The sequence below is a fragment of the Sceloporus occidentalis genome, unplaced genomic scaffold, assembly GCF_023333645.1.
Source record: "Sceloporus occidentalis isolate IW3139 unplaced genomic scaffold, rSceOcc1.0.p SCAF_336, whole genome shotgun sequence".
NCBI lineage: Eukaryota > Metazoa > Chordata > Lepidosauria > Squamata > Phrynosomatidae > Sceloporus > Sceloporus occidentalis.
The window spans coordinates 464,629-491,676 of NW_028317316.1; the positions used below are offsets into that span (position 1 = coordinate 464,629).

Below are 27,048 nucleotides of genomic sequence, written 5' to 3' on the forward strand. Positions count from 1 at the left end.
CACAAAAGGTAGTGCAAATATGGAATCCCTGAGCTAACTTATTCGGTTAAATAGTATACCTAAAGTACAAAAATGTATTAAAAGGAAACTATGTGTTAATAAGATATAATTTAAGCATGTATTACATGGTGAAAATGTTAAGGATTGTTTTTTATCTCTCTGGAGGTAGGTAGTTCTAGAATAAAACCACACATCAGAGCTGGAGGTGTGACAGGTGAGTAGCCAGGAGCTGCTTCTCAGAGACCCCCACCTAAATATTTCCCACACCTTTTTCTGGGTCTCTATCCTAGTGTGCATTGCGGAATGAATCAGGTAGTTAGTATAGCGGTTTCAGGTGTGCAGCAGGGACATGCGTTCAATGCAGAAATGGTAAGATATTCTCATTAAACCACTTGTCTGTGAAGTGCAGGTGGTCTCCTTCCACGCCAAGGAACACCAGCTTCCCTGCCGTATCCATTTCTCTCAACCCCAAACGATCCTAGAAAGAAAAACAGTTTGCCAATGTGAACTTTTAATAGAGATTTTATCGCATTAAGCTGTAGTTTTCAGCCCTTTCCCATGGGAGATCATAAATGTACAGTAATGCTCCATTTTGCATTTTCTTTCATGGATTGGTAAGGCATACATTGTTTCAAGACTTGCAGTTTAGTGAGGTCTATATATATTTGATTAGTTTTGATGTCATTTTGTTAGACATTTTGTTGTAATTCCTTAATTCAGCCACAGGAGGCAGCAGAAGAGCGTTGAAGAGAAAGCGTAAGATACACCATGTACATATTATATTATATGTGGTAGGGAAGGTTATGTTTTCAATACTGATGTTTTAATCGCCATTATTAGCCAAGCTACCGAGTAAATATTCCAGTGTAAGCACTGGATATGCGTATATTCTTACCTCTGTGTATATAGTGCTATTCTGTAATGGGATAATCTCTTTGCCTTGTCCTGGTCTGTAGAATCCAAACCACTAAGGAGAGGAAAAAATACTTAGTCATCCAAACTAGAATCCACATTGCTCCCCAACAGTGCAGGCTTTGAGTTATTTTCCACCCCCAGAAGAGGGTTGTCCAGTGTTTCGGTTATGTCAAACTACATAGTCTCTCTAGATTAAGGTTAGGAGGTACTAGCTTCTGACAGCATTCATCTGCACCGCGCAGCTCTGGTCCTTTAAAGGTATTAATGGGGCAGCAATGGCCATTTTCATCCCAGAGACCGGTTACACAAACTGTTATTTGCGTCCATGTCCCTCTCTCCAAGGGGAGCAGGCGCTGCAGTTGCCTTGTGATGTCATGTTTCCGAGGTACACACGTGACAAGCGTGTTCACACACAGGCATTACATTTGTATGCAGCGTAAACCTAGGTCCAGTAAATGTTAACATAAGCACAGCTAGGGCTTGACTTGCTGAGCCAAACTACCCAGCAATATAATGAACTTTCTCGGAAGCTTCTTTACAGTCCAGAGTCCTGAGCAAGCTCTAAAACCCAATGGCTCGTCCGGGCTGTGTGGTGACCATGGTGATAAGATAACCTTTCACTAATTGCACAAGAATCCCAGTCTGTAACTTCTATTATATTACAAATGCAGGGTCATCAAGAATCAGTCGGCACCAACCTCTGAATCTACAGGATCTACCATGGTGTCTTGTAGAAACTTCACCATCACAAACTTCTCTAGAGCCTGGAGATTACGCTTGTAGCTTTCATTTACACTCTGGAAAAAAAAAAGGGAGGGAAAATGATAGCAGAACTTCCTTATACGGATATGGGGCTTTTTTTACATTTAAATATGTGAATCTTTCTGAAGTTTTAAATAAAAGGCTCTGTCTTTGTTTATATCATCTGTAGGACAGAACGTAACCAGGTTTTTACTTTACTGAGAGGGTAGTAGATAAGTGGAATTTACTCCCAATACAAAGAGGGAGAGGTTAACACAGTAAGGGAATTTGCGCAAGTACGAATTCTATGTTGAGACCAAGATCTGATTAAAGCTTAGTATTTACAACAGGAAAAACAGGCGGACTAGATGGGCCAAACGTTTCTTATCTGCCATCAAATTCTGTTTTCATGTTTTGCTTACTCGCTCCTGATTGATATCTGCTAGAAAAATGCTGCTACTTCTGTAGGTCTCCTCATTCAGTGGGTCATGCCAATATTCTGCCTGCACTAGGCTGAAAAAAAAGATGACCAAACAATTAACAGATATTGCTGCCTCTGTCCCCAAACCCACTTTGGTCCCCGTTAATACTCACTGTTCCTGCACGGCCTTAGTGTAGGCACCAGAGTTCAGCACTTTTCTGATCCAGTCGCAAATATGAGATGATTCTCCGGGACAGCGAGGGAGGCCATATACACCTGGCACGAGATCAAGAACCATCTTACTCTCAACTACTACTCATCTTAATCGGGGCAGAAAAGGGGGCGATACATTATGCTGCTGCTAACGGGAGAAGGTGGTCTTCAGACCATTAGGTAACTAAGCGAGGGTATATAGGAGGAGTAATTAAAATGTTTTAAATCAGGTCTCAAGCTCCAAAGTTTACAGAAATCCAAATATTGTCTCAACTAAAGGATTAGGATGGACTCAAACCAAAATTAACTAATTAACTGACATTTTTATGCATCTGTTATTCACAATCGGTGAATTTAAAGCCGCAGCCATTCTTTTATCCCGATTCACTCTTAAGCTTGAGGATGTGATCATCTATGAGGGACAGTACAATATATACATACGACTGATATTACATATAGAACTTATCGCCACGGTATGTGTTTTATTAGTGATTATTACTACTTTTCTCCAAATTATATAACCCTCTCCTTCTAATGCTGCAACAATGAGGTTCAACAAAAGCTAAGGAATAACAAACACTAAAATGAAGCCCATCTTGCATTATACACAGGTAGGGAACGAGGCTAAAAATCTTGTTTTTAACCTAGTTAAATGCTCTGTGGTCCGTGCAAAAAAAAAATTACATTCTAAACATCTTCCACTTAAACAAGGACGTTACCTTGGTGTTGTCCTCCGACAGAGATGAGGTTGCGCATGCGTGGCTGAGGACATCTCTGGGCTACTGCTCTCCTGTGCGGAAATAATACGGCAGCGGGTCAGTCGGCTTTCGTTGCGGGAACCTAGACAGTCATGTTGTACGATAACACTTACAGAAACTGCCCCCCTTGGGAGAATCCTATGCTGTTGTAGCCCTGCTGAAGCCGGGGGTCTTTCGCCAGCTGCTCACATACTCTGGCCACTTGTTCGTTTGCATTGAGGAAAAAGCTGTTTTCCATGTCCTTAAAGATTAGGGGACAGATTAACCATTTCGGTGCCAATGGAAAATGGTCAGTCACACATGCATAGAAGATATACTCTGCCTAGGTAAATCTATCACTTCAGACGATTCCCTCTCTCACCTCGGTGATGCTGTTGCCAATCTTCAAGGAAAGCACATAGATCCCCGGTATCTGCTCCTCCACCATTTTCTTAATGGCCCCCATGCTGAAGGGGTTACAGCAAGAGTCACCTTAAAAGCGACAATAAAGCAAATGCTTAATGTGATAAGCGATGTCACCGCTGGACTTCCATGCGTTGGTTTATTGTGCGATCGATGCGCTCCTTACCCATTCCGTGCCATATAACAAGCGGTACCGGATCGCCCCCGTTTTTCAGAACGGGGCCGCCAAGTACAAAAGCGACACAAACCACGAACAAGCACAAACCAAACACAGCCATCTTAGATGAATCTCATGACAAGCGACGCTTCCGGGATCGGGCACGTGATTCTGTCATGTGACCATCAACCCTGCACTACACAAAATCTCTTAGAGCGTTTGGTGGATGTCTTTTCATTTTTCAATTCCACCACTGACCACTAGATGGCACATGAAGTGCGGTATATAAATGTATTATAAAAATATATATTTTTTATCCCATTATATAACATTTTATATAAAAAGCTTGGTTTTAGAGGCATAAATACTTTTTTTTAGACTACAACAAATAGTGAAAGACCATTTATACTGGTCTGCCATCCTGCCAAAAGCAATCCCTTACACATACATAGTTGCATGCATATCAGGTGTCTCTCCTTAGAAGTGACAGTCTCTTTTTGTCCCTAAACCCTCAATTCCCTGTCTCCTACTCTGATATGCCTCTTTTCTATTACCAGGATTTCAAAATGCTTGGTGGGTATGAGTGTATCCCAGTGTTCAGCCCTGAAACTCACACTAATTATATATATATATATATATTCATAAATTATTATAAATGAAACTGTGCGAATGGAATACTAAATAAAATATCTAGAGGTCACATGAAAACTCTTGGTAAAGACCCACTCCCTAGCCGTAAAAGGGTGTATGGAAAGCAAATTTATTAAATAAAATACTTAAAAAAAATAAAACTTTTACAAATGATCTTGATACAGTCAACCGTGAATTAATCTGGAGATGGCACAAGAGACCTGGGAAAAGAAATATATATATATATATATATATATATATATATATATATATAGATATAGATATAGATATATCTATATCTATATCTATATATAAAGTAAAAATAAACACACTAATACAGAACACCGGCTCATAATTACCGTATATCGATCCGCTCATTACAAATCCACATACACGTGTGTTTGGTTGGGCGTGTCCTGTACCAAAACAAAGGCAACTGTCCAATCATGAGCCACGTAGGCGCTAATCACCGTGCAGTCCCGCCCTTCCTTGCAGTCCCGGGACCTTTAAAAACCAAGCGGGCATGTTGGAGTGTCTGCTGCTTCCCGTCCTCTTCTGTTCTTGTTATCGGGGCCTGCTTTTGCTGCAATGGGGAAAGAGAAGATTCATATTAACATCGTGGTGATTGGACATGTCGACTCCGGCAAATCAACGACTACCGGACATCTGATCTACAAGTGCGGAGGCATTGATAAGAGGACCATTGAGAAATTCGAGAAAGAAGCTGCTGAGGTTAGTAGGAGGCAGTGATCAAGCATTTGGATTTCTTAGTCGAGATTGGTGCCAAAATATTGGTTTGATGACCAACAGTATGCCGACTACTAGATGTCTCCTGATCCAGCATGGTGCAGAACATAAGTCCCCTGGCCTTGTGGCATATCAATGCTATTCGGGAAAGCAAGCTAGGGGAATGTGAAAATCTAGCTGGGCTGCAGAACCCCAATGTAGTTAACTTGCTATAAAGGCTGAGAAATGTGGCCTGTATTGTTAACACTTGGCTTGTGCATCAAATGGATGCTACTGGTGTGCAAACAGTTCAGCAAGTGAACTTAAAGCTGGTGCTGTGACTGTCCTGGTTAGCATAAGTACATTACTCTAAACTACCTATAGCTTGTGCAATTTTAGTGGTCTTCCTTTTGGGATCACCATGTGGAAGCTGTGATCGTTGACTGTGGTAGCCCATGTTCAGTGCATTCACACTCTAATCTTGCCTCTTCACCCACCCAACAAAGGTGCTTAAATGGAAGCTTCTGATTATTTTCAATTTGGTAATCTTAACCTCAGTCCTGTTGCCTTCTCCAATAAGAACAATGCTTTACATCTCTAACTGGCTACATTCCTCTTGCCAAAGTAAAGCTTGGAGTCCTAGGACCTCTACCTCCAGCAGTGTCTGGTTGAGATGGCAAGCTGGAAGCTGTTGCCGCCTTGGGTAGTAAAGGTCCCCCTCCTATCCTGTAGTGCTTATTCTAGACATGGTGCAACTGTGATGTCTGTATAGCACTGTTATTTATGGGTAAAGAGTATGTGTTTTGTGTAGCTAGTCTAATTTTAAAGCTGAGAAAATCTTGAATAGCTTAGTCTTCCATAAAGCATGGATAGTGCTTGCTTCCCATTAAAAGGGAGCGCTAACTTTAATAGTGCAGTATCATGCCCAATAATCAATGTAGCATTTTTATTAGATATAGAAATTGTAACTGCTGTTTGTCTTGTTACACAATTAGTCCCGCAGTAGAAAGTGGAGGCGGTTACCTAGTGTAGGATCTCTAAAGGCATGTCTCTTAACCTTACAGATGGGCAAAGGATCCTTCAAATATGCCTGGGTCTTAGACAAGCTGAAGGCAGAACGTGAACGTGGTATAACTATTGATATTTCACTGTGGAAATTTGAAACTGGCAAGTACTACATTACAATTATTGATGCTCCTGGACACCGTGACTTTATCAAGAATATGATCACAGGAACATCTCAGGTATGAACTGCATGTGAACTAGCTAAACCTAAGCCCCCACTTGAGGTCATTAAGTTCTTATAGAATAAGGCTCTTCTGTGGCACAGTGGGGTTGTGCTTTTTTGAAGACGTGTATGTTTAATGTACACAGTAGCCTTATACCTGTATTCAAATGCAGGTATAACATTGCTGAAGTGCCATCTTATCAGCATGTGTGCTAAAGGAGGCATTTATGATCACTGTGGTGCCCCCCCCTCATAATTCTGAGCACTTGTGTGCATCTGCGCTACAGTGTTTGTTACCTACATGGCCTCTGGATCTATTAACCCAAGCTGTCAAGGGGCAGAAACAGTTACGCAGGTCCAAACTTGGTGTCTGTTCTGCTGGAAGAGCTTGGCTGGCCCTGTGGCGACCTGGCCCAGGCCCTTCTTGCTGGCAAAACTTTCCTTTGTTGGACTTTCATAGTGAAAGCAAAGTAAGGAGTTAAAACAAGCCAGCAGGAACGGTTTTGGTACAACTGCTTTGACCTCTACATCTATTTAGAATCCTAAATGTCTTCCTAGCTATACTATTCTTTACATGCAATTGTTTTTCCACTAGTCACCCTTAACATGTACTCCTATGACAGGCGGACTGTGCTGTACTTATTGTGGCTGGTGGTGTTGGAGAATTTGAGGCTGGTATCTCCAAGAATGGACAAACCAGAGAACATGCTCTCCTTGCATTTACCCTGGGGGTAAAGCAACTAATCATTGGTGTCAACAAGATGGACTCCACAGAGCCTCCCTACAGCCAGAAAAGATTTCAGGAGATCACCAAGGAAGTCAGTACCTACATTAAGAAAATTGGCTACAATCCAGCCACTGTAGCATTTGTGCCAATATCTGGCTGGCATGGAGACAATATGCTAGAGCCAAGCAGTAATGTAAGTGGTGCTGGGGTTTTTTTTTTTTTTTTTTTTGGGGGGGGTGGGTTCTTCTCCCTCTTCTCCGAAGTATATTAACCACTCTGATCTAATCTTAGATGCCTTGGTTCAAAGGCTGGAAGGTGGAAAGGAAAGAGGGAAATGCCAATGGTATCACGCTGCTTGAAGCTTTGGACTGTATCATACCTCCTGCCCGGCCCACAAACAAACCTCTTCGTCTTCCTCTGCAGGATGTGTACAAGATAGGAGGTAATGGCAGTTGATGCTTCACACTGCCAACAACTCACAACATTCTTTACATGGTACACGAGGGTTCATCAAACCTCAAATTAAACCGAGGCCCTGCATGCAATCCTATTATGAAGCCAAGTTCCATGCAGTCTTAGAAACTGGTCCTTCATGAAAAGTGCTAGCATTATTACTTGCTGCATGGAGTTCCTACCAGATATTGGTCTGATGTGCAGACTTCCACCCCAGTCAGAGCCAGCATAATGGCTCTGAGAGTTGAGAGCATAATGGCATGGGGTGTTGCTGTTATGAGTAGATGCCCACACAAGACTAAATGCTTCATTTAGTGTTGGCACTGATGCCATGGTAGCTCCCTTCACTGTGAACTGCAGGATACGTGAGGAACAAGCTCTCCCTTGATGGTACTGTAAAGTGCCTCAACATTTCCTATGAATGGAACAGAATGGTTTACAAAAGTGATCAAAATTTGCCTCCCTCTTAAATTGTAGGTATTGGTACTGTACCTGTAGGAAGAGTGGAAACTGGGATAATGAAGCCAGGTATGGTGGTGACATTTGCTCCTAGTAACGTCACCACAGAAGTGAAGTCTGTGGAAATGCACCATGAAGCTTTGCAAGAGGCTTTGCCTGGTGACAATGTGGGATTTAATGTGAAGAACATATCTGTGAAAGATATCAGAAGAGGCAATGTGGCTGGTGATAGCAAGAATGACCCTCCTATGCAGGCTGGCAGCTTCACTGCACAGGTAATCTAGGAATTGTTTACATGGTATACAACAAACTCAACCTATTACACTGTCTGTACCATAATACCAATGTATGATACAGAACTCTATGTATATACTTCAGGCCATGTCTTAGGTTTGTAGATGCCTCATTAAAATGCTGTTCTTGCATCTCCTTCAATTTACCATATGAAGTGACTCGACCTAATATCTGCACACGTAACAGTTTGTGAATTTTCTACAGGTGATTGTACTTAATCATCCAGGTCAGATTGGTGCTGGTTATGCACCTGTTCTTGACTGCCACACAGCTCACATAGCCTGCAAGTTTGCAGAGCTCAAGGAGAAGATAGATCGCAGGTCTGGTAAGAAGTTGGAAGACAATCCCAAACATCTGAAGTCCGGAGATGCAGCCATCATTGAAATGATCCCTGGGAAGCCTATGTGCGTGGAGAGCTTTTCTGACTATCCCCCTCTTGGTAAGTCATAGGGTGCTCTTGCTGTGGTGGGTCTCCTCTTTAATCCCTCCTCAATCAGTATTTATGCGGACATTCTGTAACATCTCTTCCACCAACAGGTCGATTTGCAGTCCGTGATATGAGGCAGACGGTTGCAGTCGGCGTAATCAAAGCTGTGGACAAGAAGTTGGCAACCGCTGGGAAAGTGACAAAGTCTGCTGCTAAAGCCGCAAAGAAGTAAAATGTCCACTGATCAATGGGTGGAGGGGGGTACACTAATAAATGTTTCCTACTGTAATTTAAATGTTTAATAAAAGTGCAACTCAAACAAAAAAAACAACTTGTTTCACTTTTTAGAAGCTGCTGCATTGACTTAAAAATAAGGGGATAAACGGGAAAGGGTACTCCAGTCTTGTCCATCAAACATAAGCATTTATATAAATACAACAGTCATTAAATAAGTCTTGGGCATATTTATTAAAATAACAGTTGTGCTCCATGAGTACAGGAGAAAAATGAGTTAAAAGAATCTACATTTTATACATTAAACATTTTATATTAATCATATGTCTAGTTATTGAGGTTTTTCAAAAGTTAGATTCCCACATATCCCAGAAATATCAGTTTTACAAGGTGAGGGGCTTTGCAGTGCCAGTTCATAACCTTTATTAAAATATTCTCTATGTAATATATCCCCTCTTACAATAAGTCTAAGTTCATGTTTATAAGAGCTCTTCCCATCTAAAGGGCCTACAGCACCCAATCAACTGGCTATGACCGCTGTCACAAATTAGTGCTGTATATGCTAATTTGTGTCTAAAAATATGGTTTGTCTTGCCTTTGGTAACACCTTCACACAATGCATCATAAAAGCTTTTGTCTAAGTTGATTGCTTTCAAATCACTCCGAGTAAATGCGTGCTCATCAATGGACTTTGCATCCCTGGAACATAAATGCTCAATTCTTACAAAGATCTACGCTATATCACACGAACTACAAAATATGAATTTTGACAAAATTGTCATCTGACTTTATCCTTGCATGTGATTGGCTGTAGAAGAGATCCCGGATGAACACGTGCCACTCTTTGTGTTTTCCACATTGAAAATGCTAGTAAATTAGGGTGTTGGAAAATGAGGGCGTTAGAAAAACAAAGTATTGGTGATAAGAGACCCAACTCAAATAACACATCTCAGGCTCTAGGGTGTGAAAACATTCAACGGAGACTGAAAATTCTGCATTAATTTTTAAACCATGAAGCATATAAATGCGTCCAACTGATTTAGGTGAATGTGTAGATTGCACTTGACCGCAGGATAAAGATTTGGCCATAATTTTTTGAGCTTTTCATCCACCAACCTTTTCATACTCTGACCCTTTTGGTACCTACAGAAGGTTGTTTGAGGTCTCTTTCCATGATTTTTCCTTTGCCATGCAGTGGAGGTTGGCCCAGACTGCCAACTCTCTTTAACATCTCAAAGTGGAAACACATGTGCTGGGTTCCTCTTACTGAGAGGAGAATGCAGCTGGAACAGTCAAAACCTTTATGCAGAGATCATCCGTGGAACAGGCGGTTGAAAAAAGTTAGTCAACAAGATCCTATCCAGGGGATATAGTAACCGATACAACAGCGGGTCAAGTGACTAGCGCTGGGAAGCACTTGACACAGGATGCATCACCCCTCCATACACATAAGGAGATGGCGTCTATTGGGACTGGTCTATATATATTCTACACAAAATACTCGACCTAATGACAGAGACAAGCGGACACTGCGCTGTGTTAATATAGAAGTTTAGTTTATTGTGAACATTGTCATTTCTATACACTTTCTGTATGGATGACATTGGGCATTCCCGCTGAAATTGTGGAATACACCCCCCCATTTAAAGGAAAAATTGGGGGGTGTGGGGCGTTCCAGGTCCCAGTTCCTATGCCTCTGAGGATTCTGGTGTTGACTCGGAGAAGGGGCGCTTCTCCCGGGGTTCTTCAGGCCAAACCTGTTGAGTTCCAAGGTATGGCGATAAGTCAATCTGTCACAACCTACGGACTTTTCAAACGCAGTTGATCCACACTGTGTGTATATAGATATTTATAGAGATAGATATATATAGCGATATATATAGATATAAGAATAAGATGGCAAGATATAATCTGATCGCCCTAGCTGGTCCATCATCCCTAACACATAGAAGACAGGCCACTTGGGAGGTATGCAAAACTATATGATGAACCATTATTATTTGGAGACTTATTCCGGTGTAGGGCACTGGCAGGAGGTGGCCGTGACTGGCACCCACTAGCCATTCAGGCGCAGCTTCTTTTTCTGTGTTGGAGTTCTGAAAGCCTCAAGTGATAGCTTTTATTCACTGGAAGGAGAACTCGACTAATAATTTGCAGTTCCATCTCACTGACTTCACAATGTGAAGTGCCAACCCCTGCCAGCTTTCGCGCCAAGAACAGCTTGGATATAACGTGTATTTATTAATCAATGTGATTTCTAAGTCACCTCTGTGATTTAACTATGCACTACGGTATGCCAGCAGAGTCACTCTGATAGCCTACTGTAATGTATAATGAATTCCTAAACCTATGTATATTGTTTTCGGCATCGCTAACTCCCTGCGCATTTTTAATACGTCAGACGCTCGCGCGCCTCACATCCGCTCTGCTTCGGCTTCAGTTCGACTTGAACGCGAGATCCTCCGTATTCTCGCGACGACGTCACTCCTCCCCGAGGCCCAGTCGCGCTATATAAGGCTGCCTGTGAGATATCGCGATCTCTTCTCTTCTCCCAACATGGCGGTGAGTGTTAGTTGGAGCCAGCAGGAGAGTGCTGTTCAATCTGTTGCCATCCTCTTCCCGGGGCTAGCCCTACTCGTTTCTTACCAGAGAATTCGCTGAGCGCCTGTGTCGTAGTTCCTGCGATGGCGGTATTGTGTGTCTGGTGCTGGGGTTGGAGGGATCTGAGTGTCTCGGCCTGTTGTGTACTGCGGGCTGCTTATCTAGTGTATGGCTAGCTGGTGGACTTCTGGGGCAAGGCTTCCGTTATCTGTTCGGCGGCGAGTAAACGGAATAGGAGTATATTAAAACGCGGTTATGTTTATGACCATGGGTGGGAACCCCCGGTTGATGTCCACGAAATGCATGGGTGGCTTTAATGTGCATGATGTAGTCTTCTGTCAACGTGGACGGTAATCACACACGATCCCTCTATTCCCCTCGTTGGGCATGTAGGCCATGTACTCCACGTGCAACGAACCCTCTGGTTTACTGTGATTGGGACATGTCTGGGCTCATCCCATGGTGCAGAGTCTGGGGTTTCCTGTCCCGTTTTGGGTGCATGTTGAGGTCTTCTGTGTCAGTTCTGTGGGCTCCTGACTTCTAATCAAGCCTTCCTCTTCTGCAGGAAAAATCCGAAAAAGAGAATCCAATGCGAGAGCTGCGGATCCGTAAGCTCTGCCTCAATATCTGCGTTGGTGAGAGTGGTGACAGGCTGACCAGGGCAGCCAAGGTGCTGGAGCAGCTCACTGGTCAGACTCCAGTCTTCTCTAAAGGTGAGTTTAGTTTATGGCTACTTTACTTGCTTTAAGGCCTAGATGAATGCCATGTAACGGCAGCTTGCTCTGTGAACTGGCGTCTTCTAGTGGCTTGGTGGCTACAGTCTCTGTAGCCTTTATCTCTGCTTAGCTTTAGTCTTGTTACCCTGCACCTTCGACTCGGTAGCCATCTGGTTTCGATACTAGTTTTAGTAGCTGACTAACTTATTTTGTGTTCTTTCTGCAGCTCGCTACACTGTCAGGTCTTTTGGTATCAGGAGGAATGAAAAGATCGCTGTTCACTGTACAGTGAGAGGTGCTAAAGCAGAGGAGATTCTGGAGAAAGGATTAAAGGTATCTTATGTGAATGTGATATTAACGAGTGTGGAACGGATTCTTCATGTTTGGTTGCCCAGAAAGAAAATTGGATACAGGAATTTAAGTGTGCATCTGAGGGAACATTGGCTTTCATCCAAACCTTTAAACTTCATTTATCTTAAGTTATCTAATAACAAATGTACTGATAACGGAACTACTTTCAAGAGCAAGAAAGTTACTTCGCTAAATTAATTCGCAATGGCCTCCATTGTCTCTTCAGTTACTGAATTCTTCATGAATGGTTAGATATGCAGAAACTGACTTTTCTTCTTCTTTTCAGGTCAGAGAATATGAACTGAGGAAAAACAACTTCTCTGACACCGGAAACTTTGGTTTCGGTATCCAGGAGCACATTGATCTGGGAATTAAATATGACCCCAGCATTGGAATCTATGGGTTGGACTTCTATGTGGTATGTTTCTTTGATGTACCATAAGTGGCATTTTAAACATGTAATGTCTGGAGCTGTAACTGCTGAACGGTGTGCTTAAAGGGCATCTGCTGATTTAAAGTAGCCTAGAACTTTGTATTTAACCTTTGTGGAATTAACATCGTTAGTCTTGCATAGTCTGCTTCAAGCAAGGGATCAGTTCTAACTTTTAGTATACAGCTCTAAGCTACTGTATTATCTAGAATATGACAAGGCTTTTTTCAGGGCAAGTGATTTGCGGGAAAAACTCATATCTGAGGTCATTTTCTAATCCGCCCTCGTATAGAGGTCTGACTAAGATCCAGATCCTCAGCAGTTCTGCAGGGTACCTGGATCCTCCTCTCTGGCAGCCGGTGGACAGGTGCAGCAGACAACATCCGCTGCTGCCTGGCACTTTTGCGGGTACTTAGATGACAGCGGCGGAAGGTCATGTCATTCTGGTGCTCTGTAGTAGAACCGGTGGAAGTGCTGGGTAGCAGTAGAGGCTGTTTTTGCACATAGAGCAGGTATCCTGCTGCCCTCACTAGGCACCAGGGAGTCTGGAGCATGGGCGGTAAGTCTGCGGATGCATTGGTGCAAATAAAGAATTAAAAACAAGAAATACACATCTCAATCAGTTTTTATTTAATATAAAAAAGTTTACATGTAAATATTTACTAGTAAAACTTTTCATATAAGTCTTCAGGCTTTTTCTTTCTTCCTAAATGAATATTCAAATTTTGGGAGTTCATATTATAATTGAGCAATACAGTAATACTCAGATTAAAAGTCCCTCCATATGGTTGATAGCATTGTAGTACTTGAGTGTACAGTACTAGGCTGGCGATTTCTGAAACCATGAGGTGCAAGTACACTGGGGTAAAATGAAATGCCTAACCGTTCCTGCTGCTGTGCGTGAAAGATGCTTTGCTCTGGTTTACTGCCTAGCAATGCTGATCTCTCCTGCTGACACTCAAAAGGTCCTAAGATTGTCTATAGCCTGTTAGGTACCCCAAAGGGCTTGTAGCTTTGCCGATGAATAGACTGTTATGAAGCCCCAAACCTGAAGAGTGCAATGATTCAGTAGCACTGCAAAATCCTGCGTAACTGGCAAAGAATCTGTGCTTTTACATGTGTCTGTTACATCTGTTTCTTGTAGCTTGGAAAACTAGTCAAGTCTAATTTGCCTTACTGTAGCAAAAAGCTCAAATGTGTGCCAGTCGTGTCAGTGCTTCCATATTGTAGAAAGTTTGCACCCCAACTGCTTTGGTTAGCATTCATTAGATCTGTAGGCGATGCAGTGTGTGCTGCCCTGGGCAGGTACATTGAAGCATTATTGATGCTACAGTGGGCCTGTATCTGTTAAATAGGATTAGTGATCCTCACTAAACATAACTTTGGGGGGGCTGGCAAATTTCAACTTTTCTCTGTAAAAAAAAATATATATTGCTCTGCCTTACATATCTCATTAAAACAAAAGTTAGTCTTTTATGGTGATGGGTCCAGGCAGACTTAGAATTGCTCTAAGATTATATAGAGGTAGACTGTTTGTTGGGTGTGAAATACATATATTTTATTACCTCTCCAGGTCTTGGGTCGCCCAGGCTTCAGTATTGCTGACAAGAAACGCAGAACAGGCAACATTGGTGCAAAACACAGGATTGGCAAAGAGGAAGCAATGCGCTGGTTCCAACAAAAGGTCTAAGACTCTTGGATTAATACTAAATTGATACCTATAACTAAGCAGTGGCAATGCCACCCAAATATTTAAGGATAGGGTTATATAGCAGATTGCTGTGAGTGCAGTCAGGCTTCATCAAGTGGCAGTCTCATAAATATCTGTCAGACTAAGCACCTGTTCTTGGTAGGCTTAAAGTAAATGTCAAGTTCTTCCCACCTAGCCTGCCACACCATATGGAGAAGACCTCCATGCCATAACACTATCTTCAGGCGATCCCCATTGCATTTTCACAGCTAGTTTGCCCCCCCCATATGTAGCCATCCTCTGAAGTAGTGTACAATGGATGACCTTCCTCTTCTGATTATCTATGTAGGCTCTTTCTCTCATTGAATAGTTATCAATACAGATTTAATAAGCTGTCATTTAAAGGTGGCTGTTAAATAGAACTGCTGTATGTAATGAGGTATAGCATGTTTTGATGCATATTCTAACTTTTTTTTTTTCCTTTTTCCTAATAGTACGATGGCATCATTCTCCCTGGAAAGTGATCTGCTTCTGTTTCCATAATATATAAATAAAAAAATTTTGTCAAGAAAGCTTTGTGTACTTCTCTCGTTATTGTATACTAGCAAAACCACTTTAAACATGACTGCTGTTCAGCTGCTCTGTTGCTGTTTCCACTACTCTATTCACTGTTTATGGGGCTTGTACACAAACTCCGTTCAATCACTGCCTGTGAGGGGACATCCTAAAATGACCTGGAAATGTTACATTCTATGTGTAGGCCGCTTGGATAATCTACAGTAGCTGTATCCTTGGTCTATCTTGTAAGCAGACATGATGCGTCAGTGTGTAAAGAATGCATAGTAAAATTGACACAAATGTCTGCTTTCAGACCTTTTGAATCGGTGGCATTGTACCTTTTAAGCACTTTACTTGTACGCCATCGCAATCACTGTTGGTTGTCGCCAAATTACCGTTAGCTGGTCTACAAAAAGTGAATTTATTGCTGGTGGTGCCAAGCAAATTGAATCTAGAAGTAGATCTTAGGAGAGCTAAAGATCTGAATCTGGGAATTGGAAATAATTACAGCGTGGCCCATGTCATGGTAACCCCCTTCCCTGCTGGGAGTAGTTAATTGCTATGGGGCATATCTGTCCCAGCTAGTCAGGTTAAAAATAATGGTTTGAGGAGGGCATTTATATAGGGCAGTCATTTCACACCTTGTGAAACATTTTAATATCACAAACTACACTGGTTTAATGGTGGATGGACAGCCTACTCTACACCAAGTGACGTCATCCATCTTTCAGGAGCAGGTGGAGGCGGTGCTGTTACTGGGGGCACTTGAGGGCTGCCACGGTACAATTTTCTCGTTTGGTGTTGAAGTAGCTGGAGGCCCTTTCGCTCCTGACGTGAACACAGGCGATTTAGCACAGATAGCAAGTGATCATCCTAGCTAGAAAGAATTTAAGGGTTCAACTTAAGCCAATTCTTTTATCACTATTTTACGAGGAAGTGCAATCTGCGTTCGTATTATGCAGCACACATTGTAAGCGGTGGCATTCTGCGTCAGTGCAGACTGTTGACGGCACATCGCCACGTAACAGCGATGTGCAAAGCGACGGCATCTGCAATAACGCTTTTCTGAGCTTGTAGACCGAAAACTTACACATCCGCTTACGTGCGCCAGGATCTGCTATGGTAGATCGTGTTATTGCAAATGCAGACGGTGGGATCTTCCGGCGTGATTACTGCCAGCTCTAAAGATGGCGGAATCCGTGCTGGAAGTTGTTAAGAAGCTGCAGTCTCGACTTTCGGCCAGTACAGACCCCAAGAAGGTACATTATAAGAGTTATACTGATAATTCTATTAGCGGTTACGAAGGGCGTCGGGCGAAATCAAGAAAAGGGGTCTTCGATGCGGGAAATGGAGTGTCTAAAGCAGACGAGATCTGTTCGTGTGTGGAGTATGGGGCACAGGGCTGTTGGTGGGGGTAGGGCAATTACATGTACACGGGCATTACACCGTACAGTACTTCGTGTATTCCTCGTAGGGAAGCAGTGAGTTGTCTTGTTTGTGCTGTGGGTGTCTGTGGATCGGTGCATCAGGCTGCTATCACGGGCTTCAGACAAAGTCTTTCATCGGTACGTGGCCATTAGCCGGGCATCGGTGCACATACTGTACCTTTATATCCTTTCCACCGGTATGCACTTCCTGTGTAACATACACACAATGTTCCCTCATTGTCTGATACAATGTGACTATGAAGTCCTCTGCTACACACTACTATGCATGGGCATAACTAGCCCCTTATTTGCACTGGCAATGCTTTAGAATAAAGAATTCTATAACCCCGTCCCAGCGTGACCTAAGCTCATCCTAATGTCACCCGTTTTCTGCGTTATTGCTGGGTTTGGACACCGATAGTAACCATTCATCCCAGTGGACGAGTTTCGCTAGAAATGTAATTTTATACAAGGATGAGCCGCTTTTCTTATATGCCTTCCGTGGAGGTCTGTGCTTTATTTTGCGTGCCATATGTTTATAAATGTACACGCTACCCAGAAATGTTACAAGTACGATATAAACAAACATCCGTCGGTCGCGTTGCATTCATGTTGATCTGAGAACATTTCTTATCAAATAAAATCAATAATTTCCTAGGTGTTAGAAGTTCACCAGCTGCTTACTTCCTAATGCTTGGCATAAACTGGATGTTCCTGCTTTTTTTTTTTTTTTTCCAATTAAAAGATGAATTATGTTATATCTGGAGTTTAATTGGGATATTTTTAATTAAATGCGTACTCAACCTACCTATATGGGGGCTATTGGCATGCCAAGTATTTACTTAGAAAGTATTAGTAGATACGATCCAAAGAGTTGGCCCCTTTTCTGAGAATACATACTCTAAGAACTCTTATATAGGACGCCCAAGAGCCTGTGTTTGTCATGTACTAATGTCCACATATACCCTGCGAAATACCTAGGAAAGCTGTTCCACCTTCAGTCAGAAATATTATACTTTAATTAATAAATATAACATTAGGGAACACATTCTTAGTGATGTCAGACGCTTATGTTCCACCCAGAAATGAGGTGGGGATCACGTCTTCTAAATATTACCTGTTAAAGCTCTATACATTGAATACACTAATGTAATACTGTTTACAAATATATATATATATATATATATATATATATATATAATGTAGACATCCACTGTATACCTATTTTGCGAGGGCAGCATCTTAACGACTTGTTCCCAGAATCTGTCTCTCTATTAAGTTATTCTTTATAAGGTGCCTTTTTGGTTAAAAAGCCTCTGTATGGGCAAAGTGGAGAAGGGAGAGAATAATTATTGATTTGATACTTTTGTCACTTTTTGCAACATATCTCTTCTAACTAAAAGGTAAAATACTCCTTTGTTTTTAAACAAGCAAGCTATTAGTTTTAATACATTAATTTAGTTGTGCTATAAAGTACTACCTTGCTTTAAACGCCACTTGGAATAGATGATTGGTGAATAAAACCAGATACCTCACGATTGATAGTATCCTAATAAAATAATGAATATGGTATATTTTTTTAAGAATTTACAATAACCAGTGTTGAAGGATTTGCCTGAATATGGAAAATAATGCCTTTCCAGCCCTTTATTTTAATCTTAATTGTGTTGTCTTTGTGTTTCACAGCTTCATAAGACCCTGAAGAGACTTGCTGACCTGCCAGTTACAGTTGATACCCTTGTGGTAAGATATGTGTGATGGGCATTAGAGCAAAGGCAGATAAAATTTGTCTTTGTTTATTAAGCGTGCATATCATTGAATGTAGACGTTTTGAGTATATATTTTTGTTGCAAATTAATGTTGGCTCGCATAGTTGGAGCTGTGCCTTTGGTATCTGAACTTGACCTGATTATTCAGCATGCCGTACCGTGTCATGAGGGCTAGTGGATGATGCTGAAGTCTTGCTGGGGTTCTTTTTTTGAATGCTAACCCTTGTATCAACTATATCAGACAAGGGATGGGCACTAACTTGGAAGGAGTTATTGGTGATATTCTGTATGTCACCTCTTGTAGGAGACTGGTGTTGGAAAGACAGTGAATGGTCTAAGGAAGCATGAAGTGGTTGGGGATCTTGCAAAGACCCTAGTTGCTCAATGGAAAAAGCTTGTGCCACAAGAAGTCCCAAGGTAAGAAGGATATATTTTAATGTGTGTCATGTGGGGATTATGCGCCAAACTGTAAATTTTATTAGTGGCTTTTAACATTTCCATATGCATTGCGAAGGGCTAACTCTGGTGAGTTTTCGTCTTCAAATAAGGCTTAGCTGGCCCAACATTATATATTGCTAAATTAATGATATTTATTGAATGTTTTTTCATGTCATTAATAATGTACTATGCAGAGCCAACCTGACCCTAACGGGAGAAATTTGATTCATGATGGCATAGTGAATGTGGCGAGAAATGTGACTCCCCTCAGCTCACTTGTTTAGTGAATACAGTATGTTATCACTCTAGATGAAAATGTAAGCATCATGAACCTTGTTCCTTACTTAAATTTATCTAGAGTTGTAGAACCTGTGGAACGGGAACCCAGTAAACAGCCAAGACCCCCATCTCCAAGAGATGAAGAAGACCTTCCATCCCAGACAGAGTACAGACATGAGGATTATAATTGGCAGAGATACTCTGAACAAGAGGACTCGGATGAGAGACGGAGCTACTCTTCAGAGCCTACTCACAGTCCCCAAAATATCTATATTGACAGAACCTCTCACAAATCAAGTAAAGAACAAAAATCTTCCCACAAAGACAAGCACAAACAGGAAGACAGGAGTGTGAATACGGAAAAGAAAAAAGAAAAATACTCTGCCAAGGAACATCATAGGAACCACTCATCTTTTGCAGGAAGCAGCCAGGGGAAATGGTCTCCTGAGAACAGACCAGGAAAGAAAGAGAAAAGTAAGCACAAGATTGACACTGATAATCTCCAGGATGCTAAAAAGCAAAAGTTCATGGAGAAACCAAAGTCAGAAAAACAAAAGGTGTGTATGGATGAATATCCTGTGGAAAAAATAAAGAAAATAGCAGACGTAGATAAAGAACCATCGATCAGACACAAAGTGGATAAGACCAAGGTGAAATCCAGAACATCTGAACCAGTACTACAGGAAAAGAAATCAATAAAAATATCCATGCCAAGCACTGATCAAGAAATGGAAGACGTGTTTGAACAGCCAAAAATGTCTTTTGAATCATATCTGAGTTATGAGGAACCTCAGAAAAAGAAGAGAAAACCAATTGCGAAGACACCCAATAAGAGCAGTAAGCAAAGTGAAAGAGGAGCACAGGTTACAAGTAAGGATCCAGCCAAACAGCATTCAAAGCCTGCTACAGACACTGTTAAGGAGTCTCACAAGAAAATGTACTTTCCGGCTACACTCAACAAGGTCAGATATGCTTGTGTGTAAATGATGATGACTGTGGTAGAACACCCGAAAAAAATATTACTTCCCGCTCCACCTAGCTAAACGCAATCCTCTAGGTTTGCAAAAGTGTCGCAGCGCCTGTACTAAAGAGAAAATTGTGTGCCAGTCCTCCTTTGTTTGAGGTAATAAATACCTCACTGAGTGCCTCAGTTTAGCTAGAGGTTTTACTCAAAGAGAGCATCTTGTTACAGCGCGCTTAGTTCATTCCTGAGGGAAAATTATAAAATTATATTTTATTGTTTTATATAGTACCATCATATTCAGCAGCAATGTACAATGGGCAAACAGGACATAATAATTAGTATACCATAACAATTTCACTTACAGAAACTAGAGGTAAGAAGAAGGGCCTTGTTCAAATGAGCTTACAATCTAGAGGGAATGAGGGTGTATTACGAGAGGTAAAAGTGCCACTGTTCGGGATGGACCAGCCACATATCACTAAAGTCTGAAGGCAGGAGAGGGACTAGGAAAGGTGAGCTAAAGGAAGATAGGAGGAAGGGGTTAACATGTAAAGTTGTAAGCGCCCTTAAAGTAGTGGGCCTTGAGGGATTTTTTAATGGACCGAAGGCAGGGGGAAAGATGGATACGCCAAAGAGGGCATTCCAGAGGATAGGGGAGCCCTTGACAAATCTTGCAAGCGTGCTTGAGAACTAGAAATTAGAGCACAGGACAGATGGAGATCATCGGATAAGCAGAGAGACCGGGCAAAGAGTATTTTTGGAAATGAGTGAGGAGATGTAAGTGGTGGTACCGCCATGAAGAGCTTTGAAAGTAAGAGTCACTATTTTTAACCGGAAAACCAATAGCCATTTTAAGGCCCCCCCTTAATTCATAACGCACCTTACTTATAGATATGCCACTCTGCCCCCCAGATATGCTTTATAACCCCTGATATGCCACTCTGCCCCAGATAGGCCACTCTGCCCCTAATATGCTTAATAACCTCTGATTTGCTTTATGCCCCCCAGATATGCCACTCTGACCTCCCCCAGATAAGCCTTATGCCCCCAAGAAATGCCACTCTGCCCCCCAGAAGTGCCACTTTGCCCCCTAGACGTGCTCTCCCCCCTGACTTACCAATGCACCCTCAGATTCACCATTCTATGGTGAAGCCCCGGCAGAAGTGGCGGCAGTGGAGGTTGTGTAAGCGCATCGTGCAGACGTCCACGACTGCCGGAGAGAAGGATCGAGGTCGGGCGGGTGGGTTTTTTTGTTTTTCAATACGAATTGAGCATCGCTGCGCCAAACCCCGAATATAGGCCACACCCCCACTTTAAAGACCTAAAGGGGGGGGAGTGCAGCCTTTATTCGGGCCAATACGGTATTATTATTTTAAATATTGTTATATTTAAAAAAGAAAATATTGCAATATTTTGGAAAATGTATTTTTAATCTCAGACTAATACAAAAAAAAAATGGTTTGTGTTCCTCTGTAGAATAGAGGTCAGTTCTATTTCTCATACTAGCTGTGTCACATCTTAATAGTTGACACTGTGCTTCAATTTTTTTTTTTTAATGCTTGGTTCAGATGTACTGTTTTTGCCTATTTACAGGTAGATGAAGTTCCTGTTTTGCCTGACATACCGCTGCCTCTCATCCAGCCAAACTATCGACCCCTTCCTACCTTTGATCCTGTAGTTTCACCTAACAAACGGAAAGGTAAGCAATCGCTTGCAAGGTTGCCTGGGAGGGAGCACCAGACTTCTGTGTATGAAGACAAGTTCTGTTTTCCCAGTTACGACTGTAACGTCTCGCTGTTATTTTTTATACCTCAGTTCCACCATCCTTCATGCAGGACGAGGAAGAGGGTGCAGGGTTCACAGGACGCAGATTTAACTCAAAGATGCAAGTGTACTCTGGATCCAAAACTGCTTACCTGCCTAAGATGATGTCCCTTTATGAACAATGCATACGTGTCCTTTCCAACAACATTGACTGTGAGTAAATGGGAATAGCATAAGCACATGCATTGGGATAATCCATAACAAACGAGACATGCTAAAGGAAAACTAGCGTCAGGAGGGGTCTAAACTGTTTATTCAATCAAAGAAACATGTTGGTGTATTGTTAGCATGTAACATACGTGTAATGCTCTCAACGTGTTATCATTATTTATTGACTATATTGGTATAGCAACGCTTCTTGGGATTAAATCCACCAAGGTCACTGTATATCTATGATTTAATTCGTAGCAGCGGACACAAATTACCTATTAAGGCTGCTGTTCTACCTACTCTGCTGAACGTAACACTTTTGTTACCAAATTCAGCATTACAAATTGCATACTTAGTACTGCTGAATTCCCTTTGATTGTCATGTGACACAAAATCAGGCAGGTTGTTGCCATGGACACAAAAAAAAATGGCTTTCCGATTTTATTGGCCTAGAGTGCAATTCATTTTGAGTTTTGCTTTGGAATAACTCTTATTGTGCACCTTGCTTTTTTTTTTTTTTTTTTTTTTTTTTTAAAGCTATATATGAAGTCGGAGGAGTTCCTTATTCTGTACTGGAGCCAGTTCTGGAGAAGTGTACCCCGGAGCAGCTGTACAGGATTGAAGAGCATAACCATGTGAGTGTAACAATTTTGTTTTATCTACAATGAGTTGCTGAAGAATTGTGGAACACTGGTCAACAGCAGAAAGAAAGCTTGAAGTTTATCATCCCTCTTCTATGAAGCACTGTCTGGTCACAGAATTCAATAAAATCCCATAAAGCTCATCAAGTACAAACTGATCAGACAAACTTACTGCCTGTATTTCTTTTAGATACCAAATATTTTGGAGACTAGTTTTGTTACCCGGTCCTTGATCCCTTACATGCTAAAAGTTGTTTTGCATGAACTGATTCTTTGTGTTTAACATATCACAAGACGCGTATTTTTCCCACATTCTAATACCAGAGGCCCTAATTGTTGCACAGGTCTTAGTTGAAGATACAGATCGCCTGTGGATGAATCACTGCAAGAGAGACTTCAAAAAAGAAAAGCCTGAGGAGTTTGAGACCTGGAGGGAGATGTTCCTTCGGCTTCACGAGGCTCGAGAGCAGAGACTGCTGAAACTGACCCAGAACATCCGGTCTGCTCATGCCAACAAGCCTAAAGGTAGTAGCCAAAAGGCAGACGGCAATACAACAGCGTTTTAATGAGGACCTGTTACATTATGTACATTAACAACAGACTATACGCTGCCTATGTATCAGCAATTGCTAAAGAGGATTGAGCTATTCCAGTGTCAATGTATTCAATATATATTTATCTTACGTTTCCTCTTAACCTACCTTGAAGCTCTTAGCTTGCAGTGTACTTTAATCCAACTATTTCCACTTTAAAACACTAACCTTTTGAAGACTAAGACCTTTTGAATACATTTCAACATACAATATACAGTATGAGGGTTTTTTTTGTATTTTACCCCATTGTGACTAATGCTTCCCCTATATGCCATATCCCCTGTCTGGCAAACTGTTGGCGGCTCTGCTTCAGGGCCACCATATAAATGAATAACTAGAATTGCCATGATGTCAAAACATTGCACAGCCACAAGAAGTCACTGTGAGATGTTCTACTAATGTAATCTTTTATATAAGTACAGCTGTTTTTCCTCTTTCATCGCTTTCCAGGTCGACAGGCTATGATGGCATTTGTGAACTCGACAGTGAAGCCACCACGTGATGTGCGCAGGAGACAGGAGAAGTTTGGGACGGGGACAGCCGTTGTCGCTGAAAAGTCCAAGTATGTGAAGAGTCATATAGACATTGACTTAGAGAACAAGTAAAAAAAAAAAAAATAGTTCTTATTTTCATTTTGCCACCGTACCGATCAGTCTTGCAGGGCCAGTTCTGGTGTGTTTCTTTTTGCAAAGACTACTGAGGGGCCCTGAATAATTCATAAATAAATCAATGAAGTAATCCCAATGATTTAGCTAACATTACAGAGGAACAGTCAAGCATATTTTGCAGAAGGAACCTGCAGCTTTGTGCATAAATGCTATTGCCACTGCCGAAACCTATATGAATTTTTAAGAGGAGTATGCTAGTTCTTGAATGCGGTGTTGAGAAGGGAAACACTGGTTGCCTGCATATGGTAGTATATCATTTTACTGATAAGGGTAGAAGAATAGACGATTAATATTTATCTGTTAGCATTTCAATACACTATACCTTTCTCCCCATCATTGTGTATTTATGGCAATTTTTCTATCTCTTCTCTTTTTTCAGGATTAAACCCTTCGTGCCGGTTAGCCACAGCAGCACAAGTAACCATGTCCATTCAGAGGAACATCGATCATATGAAGGACCAAGCACCAGCAGCTCATCATCCACATCTAGCAGTGTTCAGATTGGACATGACCCTCGTAAACCACAAGTCAAGAGTATGTCAACCCTTTCTAATACTTTTTGGGGGGGAGAGAGTGGATGTCTAATGAGAAAATGCTACATTAACGGTGAATGAATTGTCATGTAATGGGCTGAGATTTGTTCAAAGCATGTGAGATATGATTGAAGGCTAGCCACTGTAATGTTGTCTGTGTTGTCTCATCATGAATTGCACAGAAGGTGGACATTTTTATGTCTAAACATCACTGCCAACAGCTCTTGGACATTTGAAGCCAGAGATCTGCACGTTGTTCTGGGAAATCTCTTAAGTTTCTGGCATATATCCAGGCAATATAATTTATCTAAAAAAGGGACGCTGGTGTAAAACGATGTCCAAGTGTAAATAGTACATTTTATTAAAATATGAAAACATCGGTCCAGGCTGCTGATGGATTACGGTAGATCCCTGCACTTTCCCCCTGTATAGGGTGGATGAAGCTTGAAATTCCACTTAAGGGGGAAATATAACTCTGTAGAGTATGGATTTACCGCTCATCCCACCCTCTAGGGTGTCAGTTGCGCACGCTGCATGTCAGATTTGGATTTGTAATTCACCACTGATATAAAATCAGTTACATCTGTAGGGTGTCGGGTTTGCAGCCAGGTACAAATTTGTTTGGGACATCTCCCCGAGTCACCACTCACCGTTGTATAATTAGGAGCTGTGTCAGTCCTGACAAATGAACCCTGATTCCCGGGTTGATGGGAAAGGGACAAATTTCCCTGACGGGGAATATGGCCAGGGACTCAAACTCCAGATGCACTCTGTGGTACCAGTACTCAATACTAAAACGGCAAATGCCTCTTGCAAAAGGCATATGCTTTTTTTATTGATGAAATTTTACAATATAGCGTATCTATAAATTATAGATATATTTATAGATTTTTTATTTATTTTTGAAAACCCTAAACCTATTCCTACACCCAAGGGATAGCCACATTAACTACCCTTCCACTCAATGTCTATGTTCATATTCTGTGTTGGCTATTAGTTAAGGAAAATAAAGACCAGACAGTAAAAAATACTTTATGGCGACGGACAAGCAACTTTAATCTTAAAACACTCTGACATCACAGTATAACTAGCTGTCAGTGTCTCTGCCGCTTCCTAACACCACCCTTACCAATGTGCCTGTGATTTGCCACGTAAGCGATCGCTTGCCGCTAGTCCGCTAGTCCGCTAGTGCCGGTGACTTGCTGCTAGTCCGCTTGGGCAGCCAGCAACATCAGTCCTTCAATGAGAAACGGAGAGGATCACTAAGTGATTGGATCTAAGGGACGTAAAATGATGTCTGTGTAAATATCCTCACTGCATTAACCGCTACCACTTCTGCTGGGAGGCTGTTCTACTACCCTCTGAATTAAGTACAACATGCTCACATTACATCTACTTTCTTCCTGTACTTTGTTAAATGGCTTTTATGTAGTTTAATGCTCCTATGACACCCCCTTCTGTCTTCTCTCCCCCAAGCAACACATCTTGAGATCCTTTAGTCGGGGGCTTCTCAAAATCTGCTTGTTTATGATGGGTTATAATTAATTAAATAAGAGCACATTTTACTGTGTAAACAGCGATATGACTTTACATTTCTGTGTCAAAAAAGAGTAACTTGGATAAAAGAAATATTTTTTTGGACCTTTTGTGAATATAATATATTTTTTCCTTCTGCAGAAGTTGCTCCAATGATGGCCAAGACTATAAAAGCTTTCAAGAACCGTTTTTCCCGGCGATAAATCAACCCAATAACAGAAAAGAAAAATATGTATCTGAAGCAGAGGTTACACCAGCTCCAAAGAGACCCTTGTCCCATGTACCCGTTGTACTTTTGTCACCAGCTGCCAAACATGTTATGTTTTGGTGACAATAATTTTAATACATTTATCGATCTACAGGAATCCATTTTATTGATCCCAAATGGTAGCCTGGTACATGCCCTCTCCTGATGCTGTGATACTACAATAACTGCGGATCTGCCACTAAATAATGGTGCCAGGCATTCATGTTAGCAGACCATATCACAGCATATGTGATCTACCTGTGTGTTGGGTAGACACAACCCATTAAAATGTCGTTATATGGATGTTTACGATGATTAAGTTATTCAAACAGAAGTGGGGATTGATTGAGTATCCATTAAAGCGATATGATCAATCTGTTAAAAATGATTATTTCTAAACCACTTATTCATATCATGTTACAACCTTGTGTGCAACACGCTGCTTTGTTCTGGATCAAGTTAACCATTTTGGGACAATTTTAGCATTATAGTTTTCTCCCCCCCCCCCCCCTTTTTCTTTTTCATGTTCCTAAATTTGTTACCTCTGTGTTGCAGTGTGACGTAATGTTTATTGTGAATTATAATTTGCGGATATGCGTTTGGTCAGGAAAATAGGATCTCATGAAGCAGTGCCCTAATATATTGTATATGACTGCATACCCTGTTCCAGTAAGAAGGTGCATTTTACAATGTGTGCAGGTTTTGCGACGCTTGCTATATCCTCAACAGGATTACGAAAATACATTATTTATTTATAATTCTCACTTTATTTCAGAACTAGTAATCTGTATCGCACCAACTGCAATGGTGCAGTCAGGGTCTGCACATAATCCCCAAACGTTTGCATT

The 27,048-nt window shown here is 41.5% G+C and overlaps 4 protein-coding genes across 4 annotated transcripts; 3 read left to right on the top strand and 1 right to left on the bottom strand.

Moving 5' to 3' along the window:
- Window positions 1-355: 355 nt before the first annotated feature.
- Window positions 356-3,644, bottom strand: LOC149274328 (palmitoyl-protein thioesterase 1-like). Its single transcript, XM_089505640.1, has 9 exons — window positions 3,617-3,644; window positions 3,410-3,519; window positions 3,162-3,289; window positions 3,010-3,080; window positions 2,251-2,353; window positions 2,079-2,169; window positions 1,614-1,712; window positions 896-967; window positions 356-478 (listed from the first exon to the last, which is right to left on the bottom strand). The coding sequence occupies exons 1-9, from the start codon at window positions 3,618-3,620 to the stop codon at window positions 356-358; spliced, it is 801 nt and encodes a 266-aa protein (XP_089361766.1). The 5' UTR covers window positions 3,621-3,644.
- A 1,181-nt stretch (window positions 3,645-4,825) lies between these two features.
- LOC149274329 (elongation factor 1-alpha, oocyte form) lies at window positions 4,826-8,783 on the top strand. Its single transcript, XM_089505623.1, has 7 exons — window positions 4,826-4,969; window positions 6,028-6,207; window positions 6,815-7,111; window positions 7,210-7,360; window positions 7,849-8,105; window positions 8,329-8,563; window positions 8,662-8,783. The coding sequence occupies exons 1-7, from the start codon at window positions 4,826-4,828 to the stop codon at window positions 8,781-8,783; spliced, it is 1,386 nt and encodes a 461-aa protein (XP_089361749.1).
- Window positions 8,784-11,948: 3,165 nt separating this feature from the next.
- On the top strand, window positions 11,949-15,145 carry LOC149274330 (large ribosomal subunit protein uL5). Its single transcript, XM_089505629.1, has 5 exons — window positions 11,949-12,099; window positions 12,329-12,435; window positions 12,740-12,871; window positions 14,457-14,567; window positions 15,068-15,145. The coding sequence occupies exons 1-5, from the start codon at window positions 11,976-11,978 to the stop codon at window positions 15,095-15,097; spliced, it is 504 nt and encodes a 167-aa protein (XP_089361755.1). The 5' UTR covers window positions 11,949-11,975; the 3' UTR covers window positions 15,098-15,145.
- A 1,173-nt stretch (window positions 15,146-16,318) lies between these two features.
- Window positions 16,319-26,156, top strand: LOC149274331 (elongin-A-like). The gene is made up of 11 exons (XM_089505649.1): window positions 16,319-16,390; window positions 18,245-18,301; window positions 18,632-18,744; window positions 19,124-20,006; window positions 21,602-21,721; window positions 21,844-21,985; window positions 22,520-22,617; window positions 22,968-23,148; window positions 23,667-23,778; window positions 24,264-24,418; window positions 26,095-26,156. The coding sequence occupies exons 1-11, from the start codon at window positions 16,319-16,321 to the stop codon at window positions 26,154-26,156; spliced, it is 1,995 nt and encodes a 664-aa protein (XP_089361775.1).
- The last annotated feature ends 892 nt before the right edge of the window (window positions 26,157-27,048 follow it).